General features: G+C 37.2%; 1 protein-coding gene across 4 annotated transcripts; it reads left to right on the forward strand.

Annotated features, from left to right (window-relative positions):
• The first annotated feature begins 1,271 nt into the window (after positions 1–1,271).
• SERBP1 (SERPINE1 mRNA binding protein 1) lies at positions 1,272–17,285 on the forward strand. Of its 4 annotated transcripts, none has more exons than XM_035018307.1 (8): positions 1,272–1,696; positions 5,366–5,516; positions 6,188–6,328; positions 6,442–6,531; positions 7,115–7,234; positions 9,864–10,041; positions 13,223–13,396; positions 14,704–17,285. In XM_035018307.1, the coding sequence occupies exons 1-8, from the start codon at positions 1,384–1,386 to the stop codon at positions 14,758–14,760; spliced, it is 1,224 nt and encodes a 407-aa protein (XP_034874198.1). In that variant the 5' UTR covers positions 1,272–1,383; the 3' UTR covers positions 14,761–17,285. The 4 variants fall into 4 exon arrangements, with proteins under 4 accessions (XP_034874198.1, XP_034874199.1, XP_034874200.1 ...); XM_035018308.1 differs by having other exon boundaries at positions 1,280–1,696; positions 6,460–6,531; XM_035018309.1 differs by having other exon boundaries at positions 1,281–1,696; positions 7,160–7,234.
• Positions 17,286–26,840: the final 9,555 nt, after the last annotated feature.

Here is a 26,840-nt window from a genome sequence, read left to right on the forward strand (position 1 = left end):
TGCAACAATATTTAAATCTTATTAAAGATTGGAAATAATTAATAATGGACTGATTTCTATCAGAAGGCAGAGTTTGGATTTAAAAGTTGATGTTAACAGTCTCACTGTGGAGTTAGAAGACTGGGTTACCTCCTGGTATTAGCACTTAAAGAGGTGTGAACTTGGTAACTCATTTCACCTCTGAAATGGTTTCATCATTTGTGAAAAGAGGAAACTACCTACCTAACAAGTTGTTGTTGAGATTAAGGTTATTCACAGCACCTGGAACATAGAGATGCATTTTCTATTTTGTGTAAATGGGAAAAGGTTGAAAAATTATGGTGATATATTTAAACACTTAAGAGTGTTACCAAATATGTTTGAATGTGCACTGACATCTATTACCTTAATAGACCTTAATATTCTCAATTAATATCAATGCTTTTAGTAAAGGCAATTAATTTGCCGACATATTTTCCTCCCCTCACTGCATCTGTCAGCACCCTGCACACTCGGATGCTTTAAAATGTTATTTCTTGAGCACATGTTACTAACACCTAATCCTTAGCTTGCCGGACACTAATGGACAATTGGATTGACTTCCCTAGAAGCACCCATCGCAACACCCAGGAAAGGCTCGCAACACTCCCCTGCGAGAGTTCAACCTGCCTTTTCGGTTAATTCTGCTAACCGAGCTCGTGTCCCAGCGAGAGAAAGCGTATTCCTCCTCACATTAAACAGAAGAGTCTCGATTCATTATTGGCCGTGCAAGAGGGCGACTCCAGCACCTGGGCAGGTAGGGACTTGGAACAGATCGGGACCTGCCTTTGGGAGGCCAGTGGGGTACCTCAGCAACCCTCCAGCCCTGGAAGTTTGCGAGTCCCCACTTGTAAAATCTAGAGTCACCTTGACCTTCCCGGGGAGGTGGGGAAAGTTAGTCCAGCGATGGAGGCGGGGTGTGTAAAACTAAACACAGAGAACTTTCGCGAGCGAAATACGCCGTCACGTTTTCCTGTTTTCGGCGTAGCTCGAGACCCAGAGTTCGAGGGTGGCAAGAGCAGGTGGCAGGACTCCGCCCACCACCGCGCTTCCCCGCCCTCCGCTCGCACGCTCCACTCTCTCCGTGGGGTCCCGCCTCTTAGGCGCGCGCGAAGAGTTGTCACGCCGTGCCTTCTGGGAATTGTAGTCTTGGCGCCGGGAGACGCCTCAAGAGAAGCGACTTTGGCCTACATACCCCATAGTGCCGTGCGGCGCTGGCCGCTCCCGGATGTGTGCCTGGCGCCGGAAGAGAAGACGGCCCCCCTCTCTCGGCCCGGCCATCTTGTGGGAAGAGCTGAAGCAGGCGCTCTTGGCTCGGCGCGGCCCGCTGCAATCCGTGGAGGAACGCGCCGGCGAGCCACCATCATGCCTGGGCACTTACAGGAAGGCTTCGGCTGCGTGGTCACCAACCGATTCGACCAGTTATTTGACGACGAATCGGACCCCTTTGAGGTGTTGAAGGCAGCAGAAAACAAGAAAAAAGAAGCCGGCGGGGGCGGCGTTGGGGGCCCTGGGGCCAAGAGCGCAGCTCAGGCCGCAGCCCAGACCAACTCCACCGCGGCAGGCAAACAGCTGCGTAAAGAGTCCCAGAAAGACCGCAAGAACCCGCTGCCTCCCAGCATTGGCGTGGCTGACAAGAAAGAGGAGACGCAGCCGCCCGTGGCGCTTAAGAAAGAAGGTAAAGCTGTGGTAGAAGGTGGGGGAGACCCGGGATGGAGGGAAGGAGCGAGGGGACTTACGGCTACCACTTGCTTCTGGACTTCGAGGGTCCGCGGGAGAGTTTGCCTCCGATTTCCTCACGTTTCCCCCGCACGACAAAAGCCAGGTCCCGCGAAGGTGCCGGGAGCGTGGTAGCCCCAAGTTGAAACCACCTGCAGGGATCCTGGAGCCACCCCCTTCCCGCCTCAGGTCCTGAGCGGCGGGGGAGCGTGCTCCGGAGATAAGCCGCTCCTCGAGCGTGTTCGCGGTCCTGGGAGGCTGTTGCCTTCCCGCCGGATTCCTTGGCGGGCAAGCGCATGGACCGAGGTTCGGGGAGGCTGGCCACTTACTGAAGCTTTTGTCGCTACGGGGTAACAGCTTTTCCTGTTCAGAGCTCTCCCTCGGCGTGCTGCTTGGAGGTGCGGTTGGCTTCTCTTCTGCCATCTTGTCCCACGATGGCGCGGAGTCCCCCCACTGGAAAGCTGGGGGTCGGAGACTGCACCTGAGCTAGTTCGAGGTTCTGTGGAGTGAGCTACCGTTTCGGGTGCCTTATTGTCCCCCCTCGTCACTTCAGATATTAAAGACTACTAACTTGCTGGAGTGAGTTAAGCTTTTGAGAAGAGAAATTTGGTTACACAGTAGTAAGCAGAAGCGGGAGTTCTGAACGAAGACTAGTTATTGCGGGAAATCCTGAGGGTCGTTCTGTCTCCCGACACCCCCCCCCCCCCCACCCCGCACTCAGTATTTCAAGTGGTGGCTCGGCTTGGGCCTCGTGGTGAATTGAGTGCAGAGGCTGTCACAACTTTTGCCACAGCAGAGCTCTTTTGAGTGTAGCTTTTTCTCCACATGTGCGTGAAGCGTGGTCGGGATTCATTGGCGGGGAATAGTTGCTTCCAGAGGTCACTGTAAACTTCACAGGATTGTCTTGGGGTTGATTTTTTGCATTTTCTTACTACTGTTTTGTCTTTTGTGGTGGACGAAAAAGCTGAACAGTTGAGGATGAAAAGTGTACGTGATCAGTAGCAAGTAGGTGTGGGACCCGAAGAGTGGATCTTTATGAAGTTGCCTTTTTATGTTGAAAGTTGAAATTTAGCCTATACGGCCACGTGCTCCTGAAAGAAGTGTTTCTCATTAGTTTTCGTTGAATTCCGTAGCATTCAGCTAATTTTAAAAATCACAGCAATGGTGCTAGGTTTTGGTTTAGGATTTTTTTTTTTTAATAGAGAACTTCTGTGATGCTTGGAATGAAGAACCTATGTGGTGAATAAAACAAAAGAATTCTTGTATTAAAATTACAGGTTGGGGAGAAGGACAAGGTAGGAGAGTTGGAAAGCCCTGTATACATCGTTTAGACCAAATATCTATTCAGTCATCTTAAGTTTTAAAGCAACCTGTAGCACAGTTGAATAATTATTTAATTTCTGCATTAAGGAACACGGGCCTGTGTTATTATTTCTGTTCAATTTTACCTCCTTGATCTCACTAATCCAAAAAAGTGCATGAAAAAATTGAATCTAAAGTATAAATCTAAAGTGTACCAGGTAGATGTGTTTCACCCATTTTTAATGCTCAAAGCATGAAGCCTGGTTTAAACCCCTCAGTTGTTTTGATCATAAAGCCCATATTTGAGGAGGTAAGCTTTTAACTTGGAACCTAGTATTTTAAGTTGTACAGGTGGGGAATTATTTCATAAATTTATAACCAGGACAGAGTTCAACATTCAGTACTCTTTACTTGGGAGAACTTCCATATTAGCTGTCACCATCTTTAGATCAGCAATACATAGCACTCTTAACCTTAAATTGCATAAAACATAAGCTAATAAATATGGAAAAATGTTGAATGAGAAAGATTTCGTTTTTAGATTCTACTACCTGTCGGTTGATGTTCTGGGCATTGGAGACAGAGAGACGTGGAAAGTCTCCCTACCTCTTGTAGTGGGAAGAATTGCTACCTGATTATGTGTTCTTTGCCTTTGGATGTAGGTGCTGGCAAATACTAGACATACCTTAGATACATGTATTTAATATTAAAGGAGTTTTGTAGCTTGTCTTTTGTTCATTTGAAGAATTTGAGAACTGACACCGCAGAACTTCACTAACAGTGTAGACCAAGGTGTTTTTAAAATTTTTTTATTCAAAGCCTGGAATCTACTGAAAATCAAGTGAGTTTGCAAGTACAGGTAACTAGATTAAGAGAAGCTTGAATTTTTAAATGTCAGTCATTGGGTGAATTTATTTAGCAAATTTTTTAGGCTCTGTAAGCATAATGAATATTGGGTGGGGAAGGAAGCCATTGTTCACATTTGGGTGTGTTTGGCTTGGATATCATTATTACAAGGACTGGTTCCATAGCTCCGCCCCAGTATACTATACCTGTGACAACATTTGTTTAAGATGCCTTAAGATCTAACATTTGTGGTCTATTCTGAGAGTTTATGTGGCATGGACCTTAAAATTTCATTTATGAGTTTGGTATTTACTATTTGACTTTAGTTACAAGCAACTGAATGATGGGGTGCATCCTGGTGGTGGGTCACTTTGTTAGAATCATTGAATCAGTTTAAGATCTTGTTATAAAACCCAATTCCTCAGCTTTTTTTTTTTTTTTTTTTAACTTTGTCAGAAATTATGGTTTGGGAGTTAGAGCATACCTGAAATTTTCCAGTCATGAATTTATCTACTTATCCTTAAGGCCAGTAATGCATACTGGTTGCCTTTGTGGGCCTCAGACACTAGCAGGAAAAAAGTAATCCAGGGGGAAATCAGTAAATGCTTCAGCCATCACTTAGTGCCACAAGTTTCTATTTCTTAAATACAGTTTTTAAAGGGGTGTGTGTGTGGTTTTTAAAGATTCTTTGGAAACAAAGATATGTGTTAAGGCAAAAAAAAACCCCTATCCATTTATAATAAAACAACTGGACTATTTCCTAGTGGTTGCATAGCAGTATGGTTTTTTTTTTTTTTAGTCTGTGTGTGTATGGATATGGATGGATACATATGTGACTACATATACAAAAACTAATTGAGGAAAATACTTTTTTCTGGTTAATTAGTTGTTTGAAACTATGGAGATGTAATCCTCAATGCTCTTTTCCTTTCAGTTTTGTGATTTATAAAACTATCACTCTTTTTACTCTACTGTAGTTTTATTTTCTCCAGATCATGTAAAATAGTGTGGTCTTCACTATTTTTTTGAGGGCCCTTATCTGGTGAGTGTGTTGATTTGCTTGGGTGTTATTAATGAATGGCTACTGGTGTTAATCTTTTTGGTATCTTTAAAGCCAAAATGTAGCATGCCTAAAATTTCTTAAAAGTTAGAATTTTAAATTAAGAGACTGTGGCATTTTGAAAAGAGGAATGATGGCTACCCAGATGACTTTCAAGTCAGTTACAGAGACTGCTTCTTGGGGGAGGCATAATTTGGCAAACTAAATAGAAGTTTGAAACCTTTATGGTTCTTTAAATAGGAATTTCTCAGGTACTTTGTTACACTTTATAGAGATGCCCAGTTTTTGCCCCCTTCAGCAGCAAGTGCTAGTTACTGGATTGAAAGAATAGCAGCTTTTTTTTTTTGGTCTTACAGTATTCTGCCAATTTTTTTGTGTTGCAAAAAATAATTTGCTTATGCGGGTTATTTATCATTTCAGGAATAAGACGTGTTGGAAGAAGACCCGATCAACAGCTGCAGGGTGAAGGGAAAATAATTGATAGGAGACCAGAAAGGCGACCACCTCGTGAACGACGATTTGAAAAGCCACTTGAAGAAAAGGGTGAAGGAGGAGAATTTTCAGTTGATAGGCAAGGTTTTTTTTAAATCTCTTAATGTTTTGTCAGTTCAAGAGTCATATCTTAATACAAGGCTATAAATTGGGCATAATTTGCCAGGTAGCAGTGTGGCTGGTTACATTTATCAGAAATACGAGTGTATTCATGGTCTACTATGAACATTTTGGTAACAATTTTTAGTGTTCAGTCTTGGATTTCTGGTAATGAAACACTTCAGTTGAATCGATGGACAGTTTCTTTTCCTTGGCATCCCTAGATGTTAGCAGGAAAGTTGTGTTAGGTAATTGTTTATAGCAAAACAGATTATTCATATTATGCATGTTATATGCGTTTATTTACTCATTATGCATGTTAGATATGTTTAATTTAGAAGTGTATTGGTAAGGTGTAGTGGTTTTACTGGATTATAATATGAATAATCATGAAAAAAAGTATAGGCACTAGTGGTAAAGTTTTAGAGAAAGCAAAAATAATTTTCTTGTTTTGGGGGGAGCTTCCTGGTTCGGATTTCTTTTACGTGTTTAGAAGTAGACTGTTTCTGAATTTTCTAAAACGTGTGTTTACTTAGCCATTGAATTATTAGCCAGTAAATATGTTTTTACATTTGAGCCTTTGGATGCCTTCCCCCCCCTTTTTTTTTCCTGGAAAGCTTGGAAGTATATAATATTTTTTATTTGTTGTAGACCGATTATTGACCGGCCTATCCGAGGCCGTGGTGGTCTTGGAAGAGGTCGAGGAGGCCGTGGACGTGGAATGGGCCGAGGAGACGGATTTGATTCTCGTGGCAAACGTGAATTTGATAGGCATAGTGGAAGTGATAGATCGTAAGTCTTATATTGGTTTTTATTGTATTTTTTACATGTGAATCTACTTCTTTAATAAAACAAAATTTGAATTTCTAGAATTAAAGAGTATTATGTTAACTCAGTTTTGTTAGTTCTTTTTCACATTACAGTGGCCTGAAGCATGAGGACAAACGTGGAGGTAGCGGATCTCACAACTGGGGAACTGTCAAAGATGAATTAACGTTGGTATTCTGTTTTTTAAAAATAAATAATATTTAAATAAGACTTTATGCTTTATTAGAGTTTTATCCACAATATTAAATTTTACTTGTCCCTAGGACAAGAACAGAGGCTCTCATCTCAGAGCTACTTCTTTACAGTATCTTGTTGGATATGTTTGAGTACAGTATGTCACATGACCAATTTTTCTATATTTAAATAAATGTGATGTTAGTTTTTCTTTTCATATGGTTATGTAACTTTTCCTGAAACCCTACATTTAAGTTATTTGGGTATTCTGATTTTCTGTGTGTCTTTAATAGTTCCTGTTGTAGCTCTTGATCCTTGTGGTCATTACAAAAATTTGATAGGCTGGTGAAGCTTTGTCTTAAAGCAAGCTACTCTGTCCTGCTACTTTTGGAATAAAGTACTTGAAATATAACTTGGATCAGTATGCATTTTTGAATTATTTTCTCTAGGACATCTACTAGGAAGTAAATTTAGTAAGAAAAGACTCTTAGAATGTGAAGATTTTAAAACTGTATAAAGAATCCTTAAGCTACATGTAAATGGACCTAGATGCTTTTCTTTTTCTTTTTTCCTTAGAGAGTCCCCAAAATACATTCAGAAACAAATATCTTATAATTGCAGTGACTTGGATCAATCAAATGTGACTGAGGAAACACCTGAAGGTGAAGAACATCCAGTTGCAGACACTGAAAATAAGTAAGTGGTTTTATGTACGGTGGTGATGCCACAGCATTGGAAGGAATCTGGGTTTCTACCGAGAAAATAACATATAGGTTTAATGCTATTATGTGATGGTTTTTGATAGGAGACTTGTACCCCAATTCCTCAAATAGTTTCTATTTAGAAGAGTGTTTTACACATTCATATATTAGGCTATAATGGTTTAAAAAATAGAAATGGTTATTTTTATTTGAAATTATCATTGTCATCTTTGAAAAGATAAGGAAAATACATTATTTTACCAATACCTGTTTACCTTAAGAACAAAAATTAACTATTTAACTTGAGAATGGAGAATAGGAATAAGATGTCCTGCATTATTTTACTTAGCTATATCTTATTTGGTAGAGAAGTTGTAATGAATAATCCTGGTGATGATAGTTGTCCAGAGACATTGAATAGGTAGGAACTGGAAGCTAAAGTTGGGGGTTTCTAAAAATTTGACCAAATGGTTATCAGAAGAGAGAGAATTTAGAACACATAGTTCAAAGTACTTTGGACTCTTAACTATATAAATTTTATTCCGAGACAGTTTAAAAGTAGAAAATGTGACCATTTTAAAATTAATTTCTCTGAAGTTTTTTTCTTTTTCCATCAACATAGAATTGGAACATAGCCTATTGGCTTATTTTAAAATGTATGAGGAGAGCAAGGGCCAGAATATGTTATTAATTCATTGGCTTTCTTAATCCTTTTCATTTTCTGAGTTTTTAGGTATAAGATTTGGTTTTGAAGTTTTCATTCAAGGATGAAGGAATTATAAATATACAAGTTAACGCTGGTAGAAATAATTTAATGCCTTCCTTTATTAGTTTCCATCAACCCAAGCAGAAGTTATATGCCGGCCATTGCTTACAGTATTGTGGTTTAAGGTCTTAAATTACCAATTATTTAGGGTTTGTAATTCTTAATCAGAGCTTATTTAAATCAGGGAGGGGATGCTTTTCTGCTTTTTCTCCAAGAATTGCTCCTCCAGTGAACCACTATTGGTAATAACTTACTCCATAGGTTTGTTGGAAGAAGGAGTAACAATTGATTTACTGTTAGATAAAAATACATGGTATTAAGTGATATGTTGAACTTGGGGTAATATGAAGTTAGAATTTTGAGTGGTAAACAATGAAATTATGATGGGCGACTGAAATGAACCTTAAAGTAACAGAAGTATTTCACAACGCCCAACACAGCTGTTCCTTTAATAAGAGCCCATGTTTAAATCACCTTAAGAGTAATTTGCAAAGATTATAACTGTTTATCAGAAGAAATGATGTATTGACAACATATTGCAAACAAATCCTTCTCTCGGGACCCAGGAATGAAATTGGGGATATTTGGGCTAAAGAAGATCAAGATGATGACATGAGAGCAGTCTCTAGTCTTACTCCAGAGTAGGGGGAATCTGAATATAGCATTAAATCTTGCATGTGGAAATACAAATTTAAGAAGCACAGGCTGAACTTTGATTAACTCCCTTAATACATAGTTCCCAGAACTTTTATTTTGTTCCATTTGATCCTCAAAACAACCTTTGAAGGTAGGTGTTGGGGTTTCATGACATGGTAAAGGTATGCCAAGTTCTATTCTTGGCTATGTCATGACTTGGGAATAACTAGGATCTTTTCTTGATCCTCCATTTTCTCATTTGTAAAGTGACAGAGTTGGACTTGATAGCCAAGATCTCATTAATTAAATGTAAACTTGGTATAGGCAGTTTTAAGATAAGGATTTGTCAAACAGGAGTAGCATGGAAGGGAGATATTTGAGCTCTAAGGCTAATTGAATCACCTGCTATCTTTGGAAGGAAGCAGGTCTCCCAAAATAGCAAACAACTTGTTTGGTGACAATTGCAAGTTGAGATTAGACCAAAATAATGGATTCTTAGGTCCATGCTTTGTTTTTATAAAAAGGGGAAAGGATTTATATAACTGTTACATCCTGAGAATTGTATTTGGAAATAACTAATTTCATATTAAGTATTGAAGCTGTGTGTTTTGTGGAGGGTTCCAGTACTAGTGGAACCGCAGTTTCCTATCCATATACAGGCTGCTTTGAAAATTTGGAGTACACAGGATTTTGGATTTGTGGCAACTTGGCTTTTAAAATTGTTTTGCCATTGAGTGTTGATAAAAGAGGAATAGTTCTTTCATATTCTAGAATATGAATTTTGGCTGTTCACAGGCATCCTAGATGACTGCCTTTATTTTTGTTATAAGTCCTACATTGTGGGAAATTAAAAGTGTGTTTTAGGAGAAGCTAGGTTAAATATTTTAATCACATAAGGTATGATTTTAAAGCAGTATAGTTTTAAGAAATACGTATTTTGGGTAAAGACAGTTCAAGGTTGTTATTACCGATAGTTGATTTCATAGTTTATGAAGTTGAATTGTATATTTCTCAGTTATCCATGCTTTCACTAATTGAATAAGCACTGAATTCCTAGCCTCCACCTAGTTATGTGTTAACCATTAGGTGACAGAAGACTGGGATCCTCTTGTCCTTGGATAATCTCTTAATGATTACCAATAAGCCAATATTAACTTCTTATAATCATAAGTTATGATTTTATCAACCCCTTACCAGCTATAAAACAAATATATTTTCACAGGGAGAACGAAGTTGAAGAAGTAAAGGAAGAGGGTCCAAAAGAAATGACTTTGGATGAGTGGAAAGCTATTCAAAATAAGGACCGGGCAAAAGTAGAATTTAATATCCGAAAACCAAATGAAGGTGCTGATGGGCAGTGGAAGAAGGGATTTGTTCTTCATAAGTCAAAGAGTGAAGAGGTAAAATTAAGTTTTGGGGTGTTTGAAAATGTTCAGATGTGTATTGAATTATATTTATACTTCCTGTTTTAAAATATCACATGGATAGTTCATAAAAAATGAAAGCTTTACTTACATAAGATCATTTGGGGTAGATAAACTGTTCAGAAAGGAAAATAAACTGCATTACCATATATTTCAAGAAAGGTAGTCCGTCAGTCAATCCACAATATATTTAATGTGGTTTTGTTGTTTTTTCTAGAAAGCAGTCAGTTGTATATAATACATTTACTAGTATTTAAGGTAGGTCTTTTCAAAGTTGTGGTAATATTTTTTAAAAATCGTGCCTAACAGTGAATCAGTTGAAAGATTTGCATTTTCATGTGGTTTAAGCTAAAAGAGTGGCTTCATCAGTATTCAATTTTTCAAACTCTCTGCCTTTGTCATTTGTAATGATCAAGACTCTTCAATAAATGATGCTGTCCTTTCTGAGGACTGATGTCTTATAAGAACCAGCAAATTAATTTACTAATGAAAATATTTGAAAAAGATACATTGGTGGTTTTGATTTGGTAACAGTCCCTGGGGCAGGTCGTTAGAGGAATGGCTCACTGCTACATCATTTAGGGCTTGTGCAAGTATGAGATTTTAGTCATAAAGTTAAATTCAAATGTTATTAAGGCAACCTGTAATAAAAAGATTCAATGAGCTATTGCATGTTAATTTTCTTAAATAGTTGTGACACAAACTTGGGACATTTTGAAATAAAATCAAGGTTGAAGAGACTTAAATATCATTCTAGGTTTATAGATTGTTTTTTTAAACAACATTCACTCCATAAAATAATATAAATGGGGACATTGTCTTAAGTGCCAAGTCCTGTGGGAAAAAAATATTTTGCTTCATTTGAATGCTTCTGCTTATTTTTTTGGTTAATTCATTCAGATAAAGTTGTGTATCTGGGTTAAAGTATTCCTGATTAAAGAAACCATGAAAATTCATCTTGGAGAGATTGTTAATTTGTACTAATGATTAAATTGCTTAGGTTAATATGAAAAAGATTTATTTAGGCACCTTTGACACAATTACCTGTAACTCTTTTGGGGTCTTGACAGAACTTTTCTCCAGAACAAGACACATTCACAAAATACTGATGTATTTCACATAATTTATTAGTTACTTGAAGTCTCTTTATGCATTTTGTAGACATCAGGTTAGATACAATCTTACAATGAGCTTTTCAGAAATAATTATTATATAAGATATATGATTAGAAGTTTTTTGAAAATTAAAGTGTGAAATTGGTTATGAATAATTTTGAAACCATGATATTTTTGTTACCAAGCCACTTTTATTTGTTTGGATTCATGTTGCTTTTGTGATGTGGCCACCTGTTTAGATCTGATCTTATTGGCATATATGGTCTTGTCTTTGAATATGTATAGGTCTTCAAGTTTGTTGTATATTTAAGCGCTCTTTCTTTTTATGTATCCTAATCCTCAAAACAAGTAAGTAGTAGTTAGCGGAAATAAGAAACTTTAGAAACGGAAAACCAAATTAAGGTGTTAAATGACAGGGCTGAAGCCAGAGCTCTTATTTCCTGATGATCATTTCACTGCTCTAGGAAAAAAGAAAAAAAAAACTTTGCAGATTTATTTGCTGCCTTTAAAGGGATGTTCCCTGAACATCCAGACTTCCTCTATATTACTGTAGTAAAACCTTTGAGGTGTTTCAGTAGTATATCGATTAGGTTTTTTTGCTTCTGTGCTCTAGAAACTTAGAAAACGCTTCTAATTAATGAATTGGTATTGTTGCCTTGCAATAGCAAACGTTTAAAAATTAAACAATTAGTATATGTAATTGATTTTAATTTGCTAGTGGTTTTGTGGATTTACATTTAAACATTAATTTAAAATTGCTATTTTAAGAAGAACCTTCTGCCTTTAAGTTAGGTTGGCCTAGCACTGAGGAATGACAATTTGGGTATTAGATGATTAAAGGGTGAAAACATAAGTACATAAGTACAAAATTTATTGGTACTTTCAGGGATAGTCATTAACAGTATGTAGCGTTACAAGATTTAGAAAGAACAAAATCTTTATTCCTTCAGAAAAGGATTATACCTGTATTTAGAAAAACTAAAACATACTTTAGTGTAAGAAAAGTTATAAACTAGAAGATTTTAAAATTTATTCGTCGCAAACATACAGGAAGAAATTAAGAATTAAGCAGTATAAAACTGGGTTTTGTTTTGTTCAGAGTGGGGTGGTGTACCTTATATATAAATACAAAGGAGGATCTGGATTTCACAAACATGTTAACTTTAAGGTTACTGGTCTATAATTAAGGCTTGGATTTATTTGTGTTTGGCTTTTCAAGGTTCCCTGATGTAAAGTTTTGTTTCATTTGAATCTGTACTTCTCCAGTATATAGGGAAGAACACAGAATAGTTGCATATGAACAGAAAAGCATTATGAGAAGTTAATACATGATTTTTTTTTATTTTTTAAAGATTTATTTATTTGACAGAGACACAGCAAGAGAGGGAACACAAGCAGGGAGAGTGGGAGAGGGAGAAGCAGGCTTCCCGCGGAGCAGGGAGCCTGACGCGGGGCCTGATACCAGGACCCTAGGGTTCATGACCTGAGTGGAAGGCAAATGCTTAACGACTGAGCTATCCAAGTGCCCCTACACATGATTTATTTTCCCAAGTAATACTTGTTATAAGAGTACAGAGCCAGGGTGTTCTTTATAACTTAAAAAGTGATTCATTATTTATCACCAATAGAGACCTCACATGCCACCTATCCAAAAGTCTTCATCAGGGGTTCATATTGGAATCTAATCTGAAGGACATATTTAAAATATACTTACCAGACTTCATTCCTAAAGATTATGATTTGGTAGATTTCAAATGGGGCCCAGCCACTTGAGTTGTTTGATTATATACCTTTAATTAAGACTTGCCAGTATCAACTGTAGTTAATAAAGTTAAGAGAAAAGTGAAAGGGGTTCTTCATCTAAGATCACTATAGCTGATCACAAGCCTTATGTATTAGATTGGCAGTTTTTATTATTGATATATTTGTTCACATGAAGTGCAGATTAGATTTTTGGTCTTTTTAAGAGAAAGTTCAATATTTAGAAATTTGCAGTGTTGCTTTCCTATTAATCACCCCATGACCTGCTCTTAAATTTTTAGGCTCATGCTGAAGATTCGGTTATGGATCATCATTTCCGGAAGCCAGCAAATGATATAACATCTCAGCTGGAGATCAATTTTGGAGACCTTGGCCGCCCAGGACGTGGTGGCAGGGGAGGACGAGGTGGCCGTGGGCGTGGTGGACGTCCAAACCGTGGCAGCAGAACTGACAAGGTAATTTTAAGAATTCTTTTACTTTTTCAAGTAATTTGAGGACCTCTTTTGGTAAATCAATATCCTAGGTCCTTTTGGGGGTAGGATTAGAAGGGAAAAAAAGTAGGTATACTTTCAAGAACTTGAATTACATTTTAGGCTGTATTTTTGTTTAAAGCACTTAACTGAATAGCAGTGCTAGTAAAGTTATCACTGTTTATTGAGTACTTACAGGTGCTGGTCATAGTGCTGTGCTAAGTATTTTATGTACTATGACATTTATTCCTTGTTACTACATTGACATCCCCATTTTATAGGGGAGGAAATTTAGGTACAGGGAACCAAGTTAACTCTTGGCTTTGGCTGAGGTCTACTTCCTTTGCTTTGACTCTTTGCTACTTTTGTAGGTCTCAGTATAGCATTTGTGTCCATAATTGTGTGCCACTAACTGGATGATGATTGGCACTTTTTTATTCTTGACTTTTTTTTCTTTTTTACTACATTGTGAGAGCTGAGTTCATTTTTGTCCTACTTTTATAATTTAATGCCTTGTACAATGTGTATGACACAAAACCGGTTCTTAAATATTTTTATAGCAGCCCTGGTAATTGATAAATTTGCACTATGATCTTTTTGATGCCCAAGTATATGCTGTTAATGACTAGATATTATTTAAGTATTAGCAGTAACCTTTGGGTTAGGTTAGTTCATTGTCTCTTGTGGTCTGGCTAGGGAACAATGATGTCCTCCTGAATTCTCAACACCTGATATGCAAATTGGGGACCTACCTGCTTGATTGAGTCTGTCAATGTTTGATTTTAGTGGTAGCTTAATATAGATTTTTATAGTTGATAATAATGGGGTGATGATTTCTTTTTCTTCCTCTGAACATCAGGTTTTTTAAAAGGTCAATGTTGTGTATATGGATCTTTCAATATGTTTTTGTTGTTATTCTTTGAGTGTAAATAGCAGTTGGGTCCCTTTCTAGCATTGATGAATGAATCACGTAATAGGTTTCTTAGCCGGCTCTCAAATTGATGCCATTTTTATTTGCAAGTGAGGAGAATAATAGTAAACAAAGAATCCACATACATATCCCATGTGCATCTATTTATGTGATTTATTAGAAAACTAAACCCATGATGTTATTAAGGAATAGGTCTTGATAGACACTCAGGACAAGCCTCATTGCAAATAATTATAGTCCTGATCCATAACAGTAAAGCTTTGACACGTTTTTACTTAGTATCTTAGAGTTATGTGTGTAAATGCAGACACTGGCAGTCCAAGATTTGAGAATTGTTAATTTCGATTTGTTTCTTTTTCAGTCAAGTGCTTCTGCTCCTGATGTAGATGACCCTGAGGCATTCCCAGCTCTGGCTTAACTGGATGCCCTAAGACAACCCTGGTTCCTTTGTGGACCCTCCCATCTGAGGTTTTGCATGCTTAAGGATCCCAAACGACTTAAGAATTTAAAAAAAAAAAAAAAAAAAAAAGACTGTCATTCATACCATTCACACCTAAAGACTGAATTTTATCTGTTTTGAAAATGAACTTCTCTCGCTACACAGAAGTAACAATATGGTAGTCAGTTTTGTATTTAGAAATGTATTGGTAGCAGGGATGTTTTCATAATTTTCAGAGATTATGCATTCTTCATGAATACTTTTGTATTGCTGCTTGCAAATATGCATTTCCAAACTTGAAATATAGGTGTGAACAGTGTGTACCAGTTTAAAGCTTTCACTTCATTTGTGTTTTTTAATTAAGGATTTAGATGTTCTCCCAATTACAAACTGGTTTTAAATATTGGACATGATATCAGTTTTAATACCTGCTTTGCATTTTCACACATGGTCAACTGGGTCATGTAAACTTTGATTTGTCAAATTTTATGCTGTGTGGAATACTAATACTATATGTATTTTAACTTAGTTTTAATATTTTCATTTCTGGGGAAAACCTTTTTTCACTTCTCATGATAGCTGTTATATATGCTAAATCTTTATATACAGAAATATCAGTACTTGAACAAATTCAAAGCACATTGGTTTATTAACCCTTGCTCCTGCATGGTTCATTAGGTTCAAATTTATAATTGACTCACAATTTCAAGTATATTTACTTTTAAAATGTGTGACTTTCCCATTTTAAAAACCAGACTAGACACCTTACTGGTGGAAGTTTAAGCTACTTTATTGTTGATAACATCATAACAAGTGAAGTAGTTTTATGGGTGTTGGGTTTTTCCCCCCCAAAGGGTGGGTGGAACAAGTTGATTTGGCTACTGCGGAATATTTAAACTGTTGTGTAAAATAAGCGTCTGGCCACTCAGTATGATTTGTGTGTATGGAAGGTCCCAAATCAAAATTGTTCTTCCATAATCAACAACCCTTTAATCCTTCCTTTTTCTAAAGAAACCAAAGGGCACTGGTTTGTATGGTAAGATGGGGGAGTATGTTAATTTTTGGAATTTGGAAAGCAGACAGCTTTACTTTATAAGGTTGGAACAGCAGCACCGTCCATGAAATATAAACCAAAAAATCTTACTGTTTCCGAATTTCCTATATTGCTGTTAATTTTGATCGATGACTGTTCCACAGAAAGTGATAAGTATCTTTTACTTCTTCCTCCATTAGAAAATTAGGTTAATGGATTCCTTGAATGGGAGCATCACCACTTACTAAAACATACATGGAGAGAATTGTCAACACAGATTTTCTAGGATTTTTTTTTTTTTTTAAATCTTAGGCCACATTTATTAGTAAATAGGAAAGGAATTTTCATGTATAGTTTCAAAGATCTTTTTTCACTCAGTATTTTCTACCTGTGTATGGTAATGTCCAGTTTTGAAATATTGAAGATCTTAAATCATAAAATGTCTTCTATTTAGCTGAATCATTCTCCCATATACTTCTAAAAGAGAAATTGTACAGTACAAGAGTTATTCATTTGGGTTAGATTTATTAATCTAGTTACCTGCTAGTTTGACATCTTAGTAAGGAGGTAATTGGTTTTTAATGATGGATAAACTTTTGTGCTGGTGTTTTGGATCTTATGATGCTGAGCATGTTCTGCACTGGTGCTAATGTCTAATACAATTTTATATTTACGAACATACCTGCTACCCAGAGGCAAGTATTAATTTAGTCCATATGGACTATTGACCCCTCTTGAGATTGCAACATACATGCTCCGAAATCATTGTGGTTAGACTTTCAAGTATCATAACTTGTTTCTGGACATGTAACATGTTTATAAACCTTGATTTTTAGCAACATAGAGAAAACACCTCCTATTAAAAAACACAAGTTCTACTTAGTGTCAGCCATTGCTGGCATTCTGTCACTAGAGAATACAGCAATATCTGGTATGTTGCAAGCTTTCAAGATAGCCTGAACTTTAAAAAGTTGGTCCATTAGTTGTATCTGATGGATGTAAATTTGCCTCCTAGTTCACTTTTGTGTCAAGAGCTAAAACTGTGAACCTAACTTTCTCTTATTGGTGGGTAATAACTGAAAATAAAGATTTTATTTTCATGCTCACTTCTTAAAAGTAATGAAAACAATCAAATAGGAGCCCATTTATCGTCACGTGTTTTCTGACCTGTGTGTGCACCCCGAAGATAATGTTCATATTTCATTTTTCCCCCTTAGATTTAGATTTTGTGTATGTGGGTTTTTTGTTAAATCAGGACGTTGGATCACATTTGGAAGGGATGAAACCTACTACAATTAGAAAGTTGAATTTTTAACTTATAAAATGAATTTTAAGGACTGACATGGCAATTGGCATTTCTCTTAGCCAATCACATTTTGAGCCTGAAGGTTAATCATACTGAATGCCACTCTTTTTTTAAACCAATGATATAATACTAAAAAAATCCCTTAATACAGATCTCTAAATAATAGTGGTGGCTGATTTAATGTTTTAGTGAACATTTATCTTGATGCTTTTACAAGGGAGTAATGCCAGAGTTGATGGCATTTTCAGCTTGCATTGAAATAATGGGAATCTAGTTTCTTTTTTAGTGAAATAGTTTTTGGAGACCTATGTGGAATTAGGAAAGATTTTAAAATGTGCAGTAGGTATTATATATCTAGTTAATTTACTCAGTTTTATTTAAAACATGGAAACAAGACACATCATTTCCAGGGTTGTAAATATATTTGGGGCTTATTTCTAGATATGGGTTTGGAGGGAGAATATTAAGTACTCATTCTGCTTTTATTATTTTTCTAAATGCTAGAGGTCATTGCACTAAAATAGAAAAATTTTATTGTGCCATTAGGGAGTTGCATACAAATTCTAAATATTATGTATTGGATATTTAAAACACATCTTTAAGAGCACTAGTATTATGTGGAAGGAACCAACAAGTATTAAAAGGTTAAAACAGAAGTGTGAAGCTGCTGGATCCTGAATGATACTGACTTCAAGGTAAGATTATATCAGGTATATTAATGGCCATCTGTCCCAACTTTGAAGTAACGTATGCAAATTCTAGGGCTGTCAGGTACATTTAAGTTGTACTTTCTAAAGAAAGTAGATTAGTACTTAGATTTTAACCCATACGTTTGTAATTTTGAAGTTAACCTGTGTTTAGCAAGTCTAAAGCTGCCACATCTCCACATTAACGGGAGAAAGCCCAGAGTGTGATTAGTGGTACACTTTACAGAATATTTAGTGACAAGTTGTAAAATGATCTCTTAACCAGATTTTCAGACCTAGTAAATAGTGAACTAATTATTGATGTGATTGGCAAAATTGTCAAAGTTTTAGCATTAAGATTATATTGACTGGCAGCTTTAAGAAATTTGGGTGGTTTCTTTTTGCTCAGCCAAGGTTTACCTTGGAAGTGTTCTTATTGAAAAATCCCACTTGATTTTTAGGTTAGATAAATAGAGATGTACGAGGACTAAAAGCTTGTTTCAGTCTGAGAGGAATTCACTAAATCGAAGAATCTAAACAATTATAACTAAAGGATGAGAGGCTTAATTTCAGAAAATGATTAGGATATAGAGATACATTATTGAAGCTATCAAGATTTTGGCCTCAGGAAGAATAATATTGGAAATGAATATTGTTTAAATAAGTTCTATATCTAAGCTAGAAGTCCCCAAACTTCAGCCTTTGGCCTGCTTTTGTACACTTTATGAGTTAAGAATACTTACACATTTTTAAAGGGTTAAAAGCTATTTGTGTAGCCCACAAATCTTAAAAATCTGTCCCTTTGTAGAAAATATTTGCTGACTCCTGATCTATCATTCCCAGGTCAACATATAATGAGTTCTTTTAAGTGAAGGTTTAGTTCTAGGTACAAATTAAATCATCCTACCCCATGGGAAATTGTGAAGTTAGAAGTATATTAAAGCAAGTTACCTCTTCTACAATCAAAAGGCAAGATATCTTACCTGGTAGCCTCTAGTAAAGATGGTCATGTTTTAAAAAAGATCATATAACTTGTAACTTAAATATATCTCCTGAAAACTTTAGGAGAGTATAAATTTACTGTAAGAGTAAGCTTAATGCCATGATTACAGTTTTATGTTTAGTGCTAGTTTTTGTCAGTGCTAAACTGTTCTAATTGATTTTTCCCATGAGGTGAGAGTTGTGAACATTTTGTATAGGTGAGAAAACAAACGTCTTTTAATTAACTCCATAGGTTGAGCTGGGGTGTGAATCACTGGCTTCTTGATGACTGCCTTTCTCAGAGCTTACTCAGGAAAACACTCATTTGGGCAGAATTTAGATTTTGTGCCATTGATTACCTCATAAATAGTCGATTGTGCATTTCTAAATGGAAAGAAAAGATGAAAAATGACCCATACAGGTTAGGAAATTACCAAATTATGTTTTTGTTTGAGGTGTCAATTATGTAGGTACTTGAGTGTTTTAAATTAGTTAACGTCCCTTTTGCTGCCTATTTGGCAGGGTATAATAGTTCCTACTGTGCTTATATGTATGTTAAGCTTTGTGCTTGGAGATCTATAAAATAACTGGTGATAACTAGTATCTGATAATTCTGATTAATTATGGATTTCTTAAGCCTACTTTGGATACCAGGTGTTGAGAGAGTTGCTCTTACCTGATCCTGGCTTTATTTCTTAAAGAGCTGCATAAAGTATCACTGGTATGGAAATGTGGAGAGCAGAGGGCTAGTTAATATTCAGGGTTTTGATATTTGGTGAAATGAGTACTGAAAATGGACAGTATCGATTACCCTATGTACCTTCAATTGCAGTTGTAGCTGATCATTTATCTCTTAAAGATTTTAGGACTTAAAGAGTTGTCTTAGTTTGAAGAAATGGCCCTGGTTTTCATCTGCCTAGCGTGAAGATTATTTAAAAAGTGGTCCACCTGAACGTGGTTCTTGACGTTTGACTGCATAGAGTTTTGTTACCTTGAGCCTAAAATTTATTAGCTGATGAATAACGTCAAAAACTTTTTGGGAACTTAATTGAATTCTTTAACACCTTGGGTGTAATAATCCATAGTGAAATGTTGCTTTGTTTGGCAGCCACACTCAGAGTGCTCAGACTGCCAGAAGTAGTTGGGTAAAACAGAGCAAAGAAGATGGTAGTTGTCACCACCCCCCGCCAACTTCCAGTTTCATGGCTGAAAATGTTTAGGCTTTCATTGGTGAATCGAACTAAAACTTTGCTGTCTAGAGAGAGTTTGTCTTTTATCTAGAAATTCTGAGTTTCCAGTGAGGGTTCCACACTTTTTTTTTTTCCCCCAGTAAAGGAAGAACTTTTCCAAAATGACAGATAATTTTGTTTCAGCATGATTTTATGTACATAGTTACCAAGGTTTTACCTAAGTGCTAACATCTAAAGAGCTGAAGAGTGCATGAGAAGAATGGATTGGATAAAGGTACTTTTAAGACCTGTTAACTGGTCACTAGGAAGGAAATCAGCATAATTTAGCAGGTATATTTTATTCATAATGGTATCCCTTCAAGATTGAGTGGCATTTAGTCACTGTATTAAGAAAACCCAGTAAATCGAAGTTTTTAACAATTAGACTGACCCCTCCGGAGGCCTACACACAGACACTTGGGTCATGGTAGAACTCTGGAAGTCATGTTGACTTAAGTAGAGAAGGGCTTTGGATGCTGTGTAAAGCTAAGTGAATTAATCTGAGAAGACGTTCCCTTCGGGAGAAAATGGGCAGGATTTATCAAGAGAAAATTGCCAGTATATTGTTGGAATAACTGTAATAACAAGCACCTCCAGTTAAGGAGGGCATGGATGTTCCCCTTTTTTCCAGGATCATCAGTCTTGTTACTTAAGAGTTATTAGACTTTAAAAATAACTGCAGATTTTTAGAGGAAAGAAATCTGAATTGATTTGAAGATTGCATCTGTAGCTGGAGAAACGACTTACTGACTTAATTATCCTTGCAAGTTATTTTAGTCTGTTGGAAGCAGGTCAAAGGTGTTTTCTAAAAACTCTCTTTGCAGCTGCTTTGAAATCTACCCTGCCATAGACCAGGAGGGGTAAAGTAAAGGGGGTGTATAGGAATGCAAAGTAATCTAGTCATAATGACGTTGTAGTACAAGTAGGAGAAAGCCTTTTTAAAAGTATTTTACGCAGTGTTGTGGAAAGATGGCAAGTGATCATTTTACTCTCTGTGATGGAATAATGGAAGATTTCTGTTTCTAAATGAAATCTTGCAACACCCTATTTTCAACCTTGAGAGTTTTTGTTTGGGGAAGATTGGGGATGGGGGTCTCCAGGCTCCTTGGCTTAGGTGGCACAAGAAATGTGCCCTCAGCCTAACATAGGCCACATTGTCTGCTATGATTGCCATTTTAGCAGGTGAATTGAGATTTTCTTTCATAAAGAATAAGTGTCTTATGTTTCTGGTTTTCATCTGATTTTGAAAGAATGTTTTTGCAGTTTTTTGAACTAGTAAAAGTATTCTGCTATGGGGCGTTCAGGCCTTTTCAGTGACAATTCAGGGCTTTTGAGAACAGTTTATTCTCTGAGGAACTCCCTAATAGTTGTTAGAGTATTTCTTTGGGGTCCTATTATTAACTTATAGGTAGTCAAATTGACAAGGAAGGGTATTTTGAGCCTCACCTCACATTCTTTTGCCTAGGGCAAGGCCAGGGTCTCTTACGGAAGAATTATTTAAATTTGTGGAAATTAAAAAAAGGCATGAATTGACTTAAAGGGAACCCATGACAGCACATAAGTTTGTCTCTTACAAATGTGATTGAAATCTCAGCAGATCCAATTAACACTAGTTTTGCTGCTTTAAATAAATGATCAGTAGCAAAATGTGGAACCAATTACCACAGAATGGAGGAAGGGCATTTATGTTTCAATAATTCACATTCACAACAAAATTAAGTCAAATGCAACCCCAAGAAAGCCTTCATATATGGAAAAAAAAATAGATAAGTTGGGTGGGGTAATAGCTGTTTTTTAATTAAAGAGAAAACACATTGCTCTGGTTATTTTTCTATTTAGAAGGCATAATGTTCTTACAGCTTTAAATACTCAATTTATCAATTCTTTAAAATAATGGACTTTACTGGGAGTGTTACTTTCTGTGGCCTACCTGTGCCTTCTATTATAGGATTTAGATTAGCTGGGTGGGTAGATTTGCAAATTCAGGAGTGCCAGATTTTTTCTGGTCATTAAAGCTTTACCATGGTTTTAGGTAGATTTCTCAAGAACCAATAATCTAGAACTTCAAAAGTATAGAAATGCCATTTTTTGGTTACCTAGTAAAAATAGGCATCAAAGATTTTTATGGAATTAACAGTCAACTACAGTCAGAACCCCAGTTGATGTAAATTAGTAGAGCAGTCTTGCATAGGAAGGAATTAGAGTAAAGTTTATGCTCTGAAACAAGACTGCCCAGTATTACGTACTAGTTACGTGACTTAGTTTGTATCTGTTTCCCCACCTCTGTAGTCAGCACTGCATTACACCCTTCAAAACTGCATGTACTAAGGACTGTATTATGTGTTATTGATCATTATTCCTGTTAAAATGGGGGATTTGGGAAAAATAGGCTTGTGATACAAACTTTGTATTTTCAAGATCCATCGTTTAAGTTATTACCCTAAAATCTGCAACCCCCACCCTCACCAAGTGTGTCATATACTTTGCCTTTTTTACTTTTCTGCTATACCCTCTGACAGGAGTACTATTGGTCAGTGAAAGTGCCAGACACGGTGGAGGATGAAAGCGGCATGGGCTTAAAGAAAGTGCTCAGCTCAGTAGGGTCTGTCTCTAGATCCACTGTTTCAAGTCTTCGGAAAGAAATTGGTAATACTTCATATTTTATTGACTTTATCCAATTATAAAAGTAATGAGTATTTGGTGAAAAGGATGCAAAAATGTAATTTAAAAACCTATGGCTGGAGATAACCATTAGCAGTTTGGTGTATATTCTTCCAGGGTTGTTTTTTGTTTTTGTTTTTGCATTGATTTTATAAAAGTGAGATGATTCTATTCAGCCTTTTGTAACTGACCATTTCCATGTCAAATATTGTTATACTTTTATAAAGACTGTATAGTATGCTTTTCAGCAATTCTAAAATCCATTCCAATTTCAGGCATGTTAAAATGGGGGGGGGGACGTTCATCATAGAAATTGATGGAATATTACAGTTTAATTTTCCTGCTCAGAACATAAAGTAATGGTGTGTCCTAAAACTGGTGGAATCAGATTCCATGAAACTTGAGTGTTTCATAATATGGATTATGCTATAACCAGGTCTCTACTGAAGGGCATTTAGGCCCCCTCTCCATTTTAATCTATGCTGTGATCAGTCCTTTATCCAGTGGAGTTACTTATCCAACTGCCTCCAGAAAGGAGCCAGCTAACATTCCTGGTTGTGAGCACCAGTTTCTCTGATTAATACTGGCTAATTTTTCCCTTGATTTTGCTAATTTGGTAAGTGAAAAATGGTATTTAACTTTCATTTCTTTGATTCCAGGTGATTGTTTCTTTCATGTTTCTTGGGCAGTTACATGTATTGTGAGTTGGTCCAGTCCATTTTTCTTTAGTGTTGGCTTTTATCATACTGATCTCTTAAGGGCACCTAAGTTAGTTATTTTGGGCATATATTGCAAATATTTTTATCTAACTTAGTGTATGTGTTTTGCAAAGTTTATTATTGGAGATTTATTCTCATTTAGGCTGTGACGTAAAGATCTCTTTTCCGTTGACAGCCAATTGATTGTGTATCTTTTATTAGTGGAAAGGAGATCTTTCTGATCTCTAGTTATGCTAGAGAAGTGACTTCAGAGTTCACTTAGCCTTTCATAGGGTGGATAATATGAATGTCCAGGAGTCCTTCACATTGGGAAGAGAAAAATGGGGTTCTTTTGGAGGGTTTGAGCTGCAATATTGGAACAGATCACAACTGTATCAGATGAAGGAAAAAGAGGCTAATGGAGAAAAACCAAGAATCAAACATAAGGGATTGACTAGAATAGAATGTGCCTAGCTTGGCATGTCTTTCACTGGCCTCGGCCTTGGTGAGTTGCAGCTGTGGGCTATTAATGGAAGCTGAGAAATTAGGACAGAATGGAAGGGAAAAGTCAGTAAAGGGAAAGAACTAGATAACACTAGTTAGACTTTATTGCCAAAAAAGAAGACAGAGGCCCAGGAAATAAAATCTCCGGCTTCTGAGAAAGAGGACCCTTTCAAGAGGCAATTTAAGATACGGATCTCTACACAAGAGTTAGTGGTGGAGAGTCCCATGAATCCACTAAGAGTGAACTTGGACTCCATTTGTAGTATCTAGGTCTCAGAGAATAAGGAATTTGATGTGTTTCAATAGAACAGAAATTTCTGGGTTGATTTTGGGATGTACAGAAGGAGTGAGGATTAAAATCATAGCTAAGTATCCTGAGTAATAAAAACTGGGCATATAAATATTCATGAGCCTCATCTAGTCCTGGTTAAAGGAGGCAACCTGATTCGGTATTTTGACTGCATCTGCAGGATGAGGGGATTGTGAAAACTACTTGGCAAGGGCAGAACAAGGTTACCCGTCCTCTGTTCTTCATGAAAAGAGGATATTTTATGTGGCAGAGTGGAGTAACTAATGCCCAAAGAGGTCTTTAAAATAAGAGCTACTGCTACATGTATTATATAGCAATGTTGTTAGTGACAGTAGGGTAGAGTGTTGGGAATGAAAAACAAATACTCAGTTGTCCCAATAAAGAGGAAGCAGGCACAACTAGACTGGCTTCTGGAACAGAAGGAACAAGTGAAAACAGTGGCAGGTGATCGTTCTTACTTTTTATTGATAGCCTACTATGAACGAGGCATGGTGCTGAGGAAGCAGATTACCATCGTTCCTGCCTTCATGTTATTTACAGTCCAGTAGAGGAAGTAAGTGGTATGGGCATCATGCTTAGGGAAGCATTGAGAGGGTGAGACCTCTGTGGTCTTAGAAGGAGCCTTTAGAGGTCAAGGAAGTCTCTCTTAATTTTTTTTTACTTTTTAGGAAAACAAATGCAGTATCACCTGGAGACAGGAAAGGGTCTAGGGGGTAATAAGGAGATTGGAGCTGGGTGTTGGGTCCAAGTGGGGAGGGGATGAATGACTTAAGATGGATATCAGGCAATCAAAAGAAAATCAGAGATAGGCAATAAAGGTATTTCAAGAAGAGAAGTTGGCTCCCATTGTCAAGAGGCGATAAGTTAGCCAGCTTCTGAGGAGGTGGCCTTGTCTTTTACGACCCATTGTAAACAGTCAAACATGGGACACCACATCCTGGGTATAGACAAGCTAACACTGAATCTGCTGAGATGCAAGAAACCATGTGCGAGGGTGCTGCTTAGCACCTAAATAGAGTAGAATAGAGATGTAAGGAAGGAACTTAAGCTTTTCAAAGAAAGCCTGAAGAAACTAAGTATGTTCGAAGAACAGGGAGCATAGATAAAGAATTAAACATGAATAAGCGGAGCAAATGTTCATGATTTCAATTTCTAGAGCTCTGAGGGACATCTGGTAAACAAACACTGTCTTGGTGCCAGTGTTTGGGTTGGGGTCAGGGTAGGGGGTAGGCCTGGGGCTTGACAGGGATTTAAGAAGAAGGTTCTTGGACCTTTCATCCTGTTATTTGGGAAGGGCACTACGCATTTTGAAGACTTCCCTACCAGCTTTGCAGAAGGGCCTATAGTGAAGGGATAGAGGCAGTGATGGGGTAGGGGAAGGTGATAAGCCAGGGGCCACAGCTTTAAATGAGTAAAACATGTATCATGTTCCAAGTTCTCATGCTGAGGAAAAGAGAAGTATCTTTTAGGCTCAACTTGAGCTGTCTGAGGACCAGCTCAGAGTCTTCCTGAGGAAGGAAAAACAGGATGCCCTGGGGAGAAGGGGATGACACAAGTGTAACCTTAATGATTTGGGTCTTAGACCCTGAGACATCCCTGATCCTGAAGGCAACAGCTGCTGCAGCAGAAGGAAGAAGAAACAAGGTGTCAGCCTTTGGCCCACTACTTTCCAAGATACTGGATTGCAGAGAGGGGAAGCTTGGCCCAGGGTCTTAATGGCAGGTTTATGGTAACTTTCCACCATCAAGCTGCTCTTGATTCACTGAAAGAGGGTGAAGATAAACAATAGGAAAAAGGTACATTTGTGTAGGCTTTCACAAGGACAGTCATGACCATCGAGGAGGGCGGGGGGCTTTTATATTGGTGTTCACCAGGGTCTTCTATGTCTTCTCTGTAAAACTGGGTTGATCTGTTTTGAAAACTCTATAATGCTTACTAGTGTATCCGTCATTTAGATCTGTGCCCTCCAATACAGTAGCTACTAGCCATGTGTGACTAATTACAATTAAAATCCATTTACTCCCTCAGTCCTACTACACACATTCCAAAGTGGTCAGTAGCCAATGTGGTTCATATCTACTGCACTGAACAGTGAAGATATATAAACATTTCTACCTTAGGCCTATTGAATGCTACTGACCTAGGTGTATGACCTGCACGAATAGTCCCCTGGACTATTAGTGATTGCTAGTAAGAGCTTTGGTTTCTACGCTACCCTTTTGCTTTACTGGCCAACAGAGCCAAGAAAGTTGCAGGAACCCAGATTGCAGTCTAGGTACACATGGTGTACAGGTGACCATTGGACAACATGAATTTGAACTGTGTGGGTCTATTTAGGTGGATTTTCTTCAGTGAATACAGTACAGTACTATAAATACATTTTCCATATGATTTTCTTAACATTTTCTCTAGCTTTATTGTAAGAATATAGTATATAATACACAAAATATGTTATCAATAAGAGTGGTCACCAGGCCAACAGTTAACTTTCTGGAGAGTAAAAAATATATATATATATACTGATTTAAGCCTGTGCCGCTAACCCTCACACTGTTCAAGGGTTAACCATAATCCTAAGGCTCTGGAGAAGGCAAGACGAGGTATCTGGGTTAAGGCCAATTCTCAGTTCCCAAGATTGACCCTGAACTGCT

Source organism: Mirounga leonina, unplaced genomic scaffold (genome assembly GCF_011800145.1).
Source record: "Mirounga leonina isolate KUSES-001 unplaced genomic scaffold, KU_Mleo_1.0 Mir_173, whole genome shotgun sequence".
Lineage (NCBI taxonomy): Eukaryota > Metazoa > Chordata > Mammalia > Carnivora > Phocidae > Mirounga > Mirounga leonina.

Coding starts and splice junctions, on each gene's coding strand:
- SERBP1 (XM_035018307.1), top strand. CDS start 1,384: ATGCCTGGGCACTTACAGGAAGGCTTCGGCTGCGTGGTCACCAACCGA. Junction 6,329..6,441: donor CATAGTGGAAGTGATAGATC/GTAAGTCTTATA, acceptor CAGTTTTGTTAG/TTCTTTTTCACATTACAGTG. Junction 13,397..14,703: donor GTGGCAGCAGAACTGACAAG/GTAATTTTAAGA, acceptor TTTCTTTTTCAG/TCAAGTGCTTCTGCTCCTGA.